The following is a 7,075-nucleotide window of genomic DNA, read 5'->3' as shown; positions in this document are numbered from 1 at the left end:
GGATCTGCTGTCACTACCTGAATTTTTATTGTTCTTGCTTCCTGCATTATCAAAGTATCTATTCTTTCCCCCTTTTCATCTACTACCATCAGATTTGACGGCTTGTGAGGTGGCGGATCCGGCGGCGGACGCGTAGCAGCACCCAAACTTTTAGGGATAGAGCAAGTTATTGAGGATTTGATAGTATGCGTTTTTTTTAACATCTGATTTTTAGAAAGAAAAAGGGGTGAACCTGCTAGAAGTTGCTCGGGATGTGCGACGAAGTCCACTTGCCTTTCAAATTTCAGAACCAGTCCGCTTTTCAGTTTAGGAAACCCTAAACCCTAGCCTCCTCTCCCCACTCCCATGGCGCCGCCGTCGCAACTGGTGCTTGCGGCCTCCTCCACCGACGCCGGCGTGGCCGCGTGGGACCTCCGCACGGGGGCCGAGGCCATCCGCCACCGCCCCTGCGCCTCCCGGCCACGTGCCATCGCTGCCGTCGCCGGTCGCTTCCTCGCCGCCGCCCAAGTCGCCGCCGGCAACTCCGCCCCCATCCACTACTACCACTGGGACAAGGTAAGCACTCTTCACAAACCGGACTTCATTTACTTGAACTCGAAACCCTAGGCTGAGCTTGTGTTGTCGGTTCCTGTTGCAGCCTCAGGTGGCTGTGAAGAGCTTCCCCGCCGAGCCAATCCGCGCGCTCATTGCTGATCCAGAGGGGAACTATCTCATCGGCGGGGGGGGGGCCGGGGGGCTATTCTTTTTGGGGGGGGGGGGGGTGGGGGGTCTTGGGGGGGGCTCCCCCGCCGAGCCAATCCGCGCGCTCATTGCTGATCCAGAGGGGAACTATCTCATCGGCGGCGGTGTGTCCGGTGACATATTCTTTTGGGAGGTGAGGGGATTGTGGTCTCTAGGTGGTGTGGTGGGAACTGTTATTGAAAAGTTGTTCCAGCTTACACATGTTAAATTTTGTGTGCTTTGTGTAGGTGGCTAGTGGAGAGCTGCTTGTCCGATGGCATGCTCACTATCGTGATGTTAGGTGCCTAGCCCTGTATGACATGTTGCTTGTCTCGGCGTCCGAGGATGGGAGCATCAAAGTTTGGGATCTGCTCACGTATGTAGTTTGATGAGGGTAAAAGTTGGGTGAACTATTTTGTATTTTGTTTGACCGGGTTAATTGGTGTTGATTGCAGGATGCTTGATGAGCAATCAAGGTTTGAGGCAAAGACACCATACCTATACAACTTTAATCAGCACACACTTCCTGTAACTGATATTGCTTGTTTTCATGGAGCAATTGCTTTGTCATCTTCAGAGGATCGTACATGTAAAGTGTGTGCTCAATTACTTCTTTTGCTTTTTAGTTGTGAGATAATGAAGGATCTCAATGCTCATATATTTGTTATCTTTGCCCAGATATGGAGTCTATCAGAGGGCAGAATGCTGAGAAGTATTTCATTTCCTGCTGTTATTGATTCTGTCGAAATAGACCCAAGAAGTCATATTTTCTATGCTGGTGGTAGAGATGGAAAGATATATGTTACTGCTATGGGTGTTGATGTCTCCTCTCAGGGCCGTGATGATTTGTCTATTCTTGGTATTCTGGATGACCACAGGTTTGCTTACTGTCCTAGTTTTTCCTTAGTGTGTCTCTTTTATCATGTGATGATATAAGTAGCTCCAATACGTAGATCAGAGATTCTCTTATGTCATCTATGCGTAGACTGGTTAAAAAATTGTCCTGTTTGCTTGTGCTGTAACTGGGCTTGAGATCTGAATTTGCCATTTCACTCTCTGGCTAAATCAATGCAGCTTATTTTGTTGTTCTTACTGTTGTACTTTGCTTGATTTTGTATTTATGCTATAATTTTATACCCTAGTATTAGTGAAGTACAATCCATATGCATAAAATGTGTTAGTGTGTTGTATGCAAATATGCTTAACAATAACTGGCTGTTGCTTTTGATATCAACTATATGTCAGAGTAAGCATTATTCTAACTTGTGGAAAGTTAGTTCACCTTGGTATCAGTACTGTGCAGAAGATTGCTGGACGACATGCCGCGAAGGGGATTGGGCTTTTAAAAGGAGAGACACACTTGATTGCAGTGAGAGGACTAGAAGGGTTGACAAATAACATATATAGACGAGTTATCTGTTTGAGGCTTGTCTTTTGACGAATTACATGCCAGTAGCTATGAGGACTCAACCTTAGTACTCATAACTTAACTCACTTGTCCTTGCTTTGACCTAGTACTTACTAACCTCTACACCACTACTAGATGGGAAGTAGGTCTGAAAAATACACCAATTGAACTCTCCTTCTGGTTGCTATATCCGAGTTGCAGGAGGACTGTCGCTGCCCCATGGGCTGCACATCCTTCCCGTTGCTGCTGCCCATGTTTTAGTCTGCTGGTGAACTTCTGGCGAAAATTGAGGCGATAAGCTGCTTGGTCCATGAACTTGAAGTTGTAAACAGAAATGTTTGAATGGTCTCTTGATCAAGGAGAGTATGTCCTGTTAACTGGTACTAGATTTGGTTGTGCTGTGCTCGGGTACTGGTATAGGTGCCTGGGAGCAATAAAGAAATGTGCAAGAACTTTTATTCACACAATGCTTGAACTTGTATTATTTCATTCGACCAATACTTCATAACTCACCGTATATAGTTTAGTTTACCGTTTACTGGAGATATATGTACTTTGGTTAGTGGTACAAGATAAACTAAGATCTCAACAAATACGCTGTTTAGTTTGAGTCGCTTCATTTCAAATATTCTGTTATTTGTGTTGCAAAATTTCTTTAATTGATCCTGGTGATTTGTGTAATTTGTTCAGCAAGGCGGTAACGAGCTTAACATCAAGTACAGATGGCCTTCTACTAGTCTCTGGTTCGGAGGATGGTAATGTTCGGGTTTGGGATACCAGAAGTCAGCAAGTAACCCGGAAATTCAAACACTCCCAAGGTTCGTAGTTTATTTCCACACTTGAACTTTTGCTCTCCAGACCTTATGTAGAAAATGTGAAAAGTTTGAACCTGTTTGATAAGTATTCTGCATTATCGTGGACTATGGAGTTGTTTTTCTGTGTGTGAGAGAAGTTGATGGTCGTGACCATGCTTAATTGTGACTATTAGAAACACTCCTGTTGGAAGAAGCAAATGAGATGTGCTATTTAATGCTGGCATCTTCAGTAGATTGACATGTATGTCTAGCTTGTTGCCTTGCTTGCTTGTATAGCATGCTTAATGGTGACCAGAAAGTAGAAATATTCCTATTAGAAAAAGCAAATGAAATGTTATTAAATGTCTGCACCTTCAATAGATTGAGACACGTCTAGTTTGTTGCCTTTCTAGTATTGGTTGTAGGTTTACCGCATTAATTCCATTAAAGATGTATATCGAGAACATTTGAAGTTTGCATTGTATGCACCCTGCACATACTGGTGTACAGGGATAATTTACCTATGGACAGCTGATGTAAGCATTACGGGTTAACAACTTTGATTTGCATGAGTACTCACCACTCACCAGTCACCATGGAGAAAACTTGAGTATCTTTAACTTAAGGTAGTTATGAAAAGATGCAAGGGAATTTTTTTATTTCGATACTTTCCTGTATTGTAGGGGCTGTTTGGTTCTCAGCCATACATCGCCACTCCAAAGCTGTGGTGGGCCACGCTTCCCTAGGCAGGTGTTTGGTTCTGCATGAAGGTTGGCTAGCCACAGCGCAAAAGAGCTTCTGCAGCAGAGATTCTCGCCAAATGTGTGGCGTTCGTTTAGCCCGCCACACTTTCTGTGGCGTGCCACAGGTGTGGGCTAGCACCTCAACTTAGGTGTGGCAATTTTAGTCCCCAACCAAACAGACCAGTAGTGTCATATTGAGTTAATCGTCTGTAGTATCACGACAGACCCAAAGCCAAGTCCTACTTTTTACTAAATGGTGATGGCAAGTGTTCAAGTGTTCATTTGATCTGTGTGATAGTTTGTAATTCATGCTGGAGAACATGTCATTCTATGTCCTTCATGCACGCACGATGGAACCATTTAACTTTTGTTGTGCACAATAGCCCCAGTAACAAGGGATATGCTATAACAGCACAGCAAGCTGGTGCAACTGATTGTGGTGTAGCAAGGGTATGGTGGAGAACTGTTTTTCTCGAGAGAACGCAAATGGCCTTTGCGTTTCATTGCATTGGAAAGATAGGGAATTTACATCCTCCTAGGAGGCAGATTTACACAGTTGTCGGATGATCAGTGGACATCCCATGATGATGGCAAAACGACCCTGAGCCCTTGAGCCCCGGCCTTTGCCCAACATCGGGCCTCGTCCTTGATCCGGTCGACAAGCTCATTGAGCGATGGGCTCTCATGGTAAAAAACGCACGCGTTCCTATGCTTCCAGATCATCCACGGCACCAAAAGCGCCACGGATTTGAGCGCCTTGCGGAGCGCTGGCGGTGTGGAGTCCTTTGCGCGCAGCCACCAGTCCATGATGGAGTCGTCGTGCTCGGGCGTCGGCGCCGGCAAGCGCAGCCAAGCTAGGATCTCATGCCATGTGTGCCTAGTGAAGGGGCACGCGAGCATCAGGTGTCTGATCGTTTCCGGCTCTTGGTCGCATAGGAGGCATCGCGGGTGGTGCTGCAGGCCACGGCGTGCAAGCCGCTCCGTGGTCCAACAGCGATCTTGGCAGGCCAGCCAGTGGAAAAATTTCACCCTTGGCGGTGCCCAGCTCCTCCAAATGAGTTTCCAGGAGTGGCAGCCCGTCGCGCCCTGGAAGGTTGCCCGGTAGCAGGACTGAGCAGTTTACACGCCGTTAGCGGTCCAGCTCCAGAGCAGCTTGTCCGGCTCGCTGGACAGCTCAACGTGCTGCACAAGGTGCCAGAGCTTCAGGTACTGTCCAATCTCGGGAAGGCCGAGCAGCCCACGGATGTCGCGCGCCCAGCTGTTGCCGGCCAAGGCCTCTGCCACCGTTCTCACTTTCCGGCGATGCTTGGGAATGCACTGGAAGAGCATGGGCGCAAGCTCACGGACGGACAGGCCGCCGAGCCAGCGGTCCTCCCAAAAGAGGGCGGTCGATCCGTCCCCAATGGCCATGGTCGTGGAGGCATGAAAGAGGGCACGCTCTTCCAACGAAAACTGCAGGTCCAGCCCCTGCCATGTGCGCTCAGTGTCCGTACGCGCAAGCCATTAATTTCCTTGTCATGTCTGATGAGTAAAAACTCAAACGGAGTAAAGGCGTGAGCGATCAATAGCAGTAGGGAGTAACAGGTGGCTAACTGCATACATTATTTTGCGATTACCAGAGTGATTTTCACCATTCATTTACTTGACTTGATTGTTTTGCTTGACAACTCAACTGGTGTAAATGTATGCAAGAGTGAACAAATTGAATACCCCTTGACAACTCAACTGATGCAACTGTTTAGGTGCTTTGGTACTTTATTTTTGTTTATTTATAGTCACAAGTCTTTCAAATGTGGAGCACTGAAGCCAATCGCCCTTTTGTGCGAGGTTCATCTCTCGTGATAAAATATAATATATCCCATGGTACACTCACATTTGTTCTGTGAACCTGTTTCAATTAATTGCCATACTATAATGTTTTATTATGCCATTTGGCTATGCATATAATTTCTGAATCATGCCTAGGGAAAATTGTCTTCAGAGATTTTGATAAAAATCCTGTCTCACAGGTCCAGTAACTAATGTTCTCATAGTAACACCCAAAAGATTAAATCTGCCACCTTTACAACCATTGCGTAAAGTGTTTGCAGCGAGTGGCGAAGTTGAACCACGGGCTGTAATTCTGCCCAACCCTGAAAATGATGTTCATATTGCTGGAAATCTCAGCTCTAACCTTCTAGAGCAGCTCTTGGATGCACAGCAGGTCAGCTGATTTTCGTATTCCCTTATATTCTGTGTAACACATTTATTAACCTTCTATTTTCATGTTTCTTTGTGTTGTATCTTATTGTTATACTTTGGTCCAGCAGCATGGCAATTCTAGGTTATTTGATTCTGGGGTGAGCACTCTGAATGGCGTACCAAACCAACAGGGTACAGAATGGAGAAGTAAATACCTAGAGTTGCAGGATCTCTTTGTGCATGAGGTTCTTGGTGATATGCCATCTTAATGGACATATGATACCACAAGACTGGATATTACAGGCCATTACTGCCAGTTAGGTGAGAACTGCATACTAGTATTTTTCTTTTGTTGTTTAATTAGAATGGATAATGGTGAAAGGCTACTCTGTATCAGTGTTGACCTTGTGAGCTCAAAAGGGGTCAGATGATGATATTTCCACATACGGTGATCGATGATTTTTCTTGCCCTAGTTCTACACTTGTGGATTTATGTAGCTTAAGAAAAAAAGGATATTGAAACTCATTTGTGAACCTCTTACCAGAATCATATTGCACCATCTATATACGTTGTCTTCTATTGCTATTTGTTGCCTGTGGCAATTTATGTTTCTGGATCATTGTGCAGGGGGGGTTGTGGCGAAGAACTGTTCAACTAGCAAAGCTGGGAAATCCATGGATGCCGAAGATGACTTCCTTGCAACAAGGAAACTTGTACCTTTAAATGCGTCCATATGTCAATCGACATGTGGCGGAACGATACCAGAAATATGAAAAAAACTGTAAACGGATCAAAGACGGGCATGTGAAACTGACTGAGTAAACAGAAATGAAGGAAATTTTGCTTAGTGTAGGGTGCACTGTAGTGAGTTATTATTTGCCTGGTCCTCAATTATGTACCGGGTGGATCTCCTGATCTAACGCTCTAAATCGTTCCAACGTTGTGCACCAATTACATGGCGATGTCGTTCCAATGTAATTATTCTGCAAAAAGTGTCCCAGAATTACCTCCTCTCCGGGTCATTGCCTGCCTATCGTGGCCAATTCAGCCTGATATGACCCCAGAGGCTGGCGGTAGGGTTGTACAAGCAACCCATTCATCCATGTTAGCTGCAGTAAACGGCAGCCATCTCGGGGACCTTGGCGGTAGCATGTACAACCCTACCGCTCGAGACCCCGGCGGTAGGTGCTCAGCAGTTTTAATCCCGTGAGGGCCGGGTTGTGGGGCC

At 45.9% G+C, this 7,075-nt stretch overlaps 1 protein-coding gene across 2 annotated transcripts; it reads left to right on the top strand.

Moving 5' to 3' along the window:
• Window positions 1–249: 249 nt before the first annotated feature.
• LOC125531077 (protein ROOT INITIATION DEFECTIVE 3-like) lies at window positions 250–6,694 on the top strand. 2 transcript variants are annotated; one of them, XM_048695488.1, is made up of 10 exons: window positions 250–555; window positions 638–700; window positions 824–874; window positions 969–1,096; window positions 1,176–1,314; window positions 1,399–1,598; window positions 2,819–2,946; window positions 5,675–5,868; window positions 5,975–6,167; window positions 6,475–6,694. In XM_048695488.1, the coding sequence occupies exons 1-9, from the start codon at window positions 346–348 to the stop codon at window positions 6,113–6,115; spliced, it is 1,254 nt and encodes a 417-aa protein (XP_048551445.1). In that variant the 5' UTR covers window positions 250–345; the 3' UTR covers window positions 6,116–6,167; window positions 6,475–6,694. The 2 variants fall into 2 exon arrangements, with proteins under 2 accessions (XP_048551445.1, XP_048551444.1); XM_048695487.1 differs by having other exon boundaries at window positions 5,972–6,167.
• The last annotated feature ends 381 nt before the right edge of the window (window positions 6,695–7,075 follow it).

The sequence above is a fragment of the Triticum urartu genome, unplaced genomic scaffold (genome assembly GCF_003073215.2).
Source record: "Triticum urartu cultivar G1812 unplaced genomic scaffold, Tu2.1 TuUngrouped_contig_6782, whole genome shotgun sequence".
Taxonomy (NCBI): Eukaryota; Viridiplantae; Streptophyta; class Magnoliopsida; order Poales; family Poaceae; genus Triticum; species Triticum urartu.
This window is presented reverse-complemented; position numbering and strand designations above follow the sequence as displayed.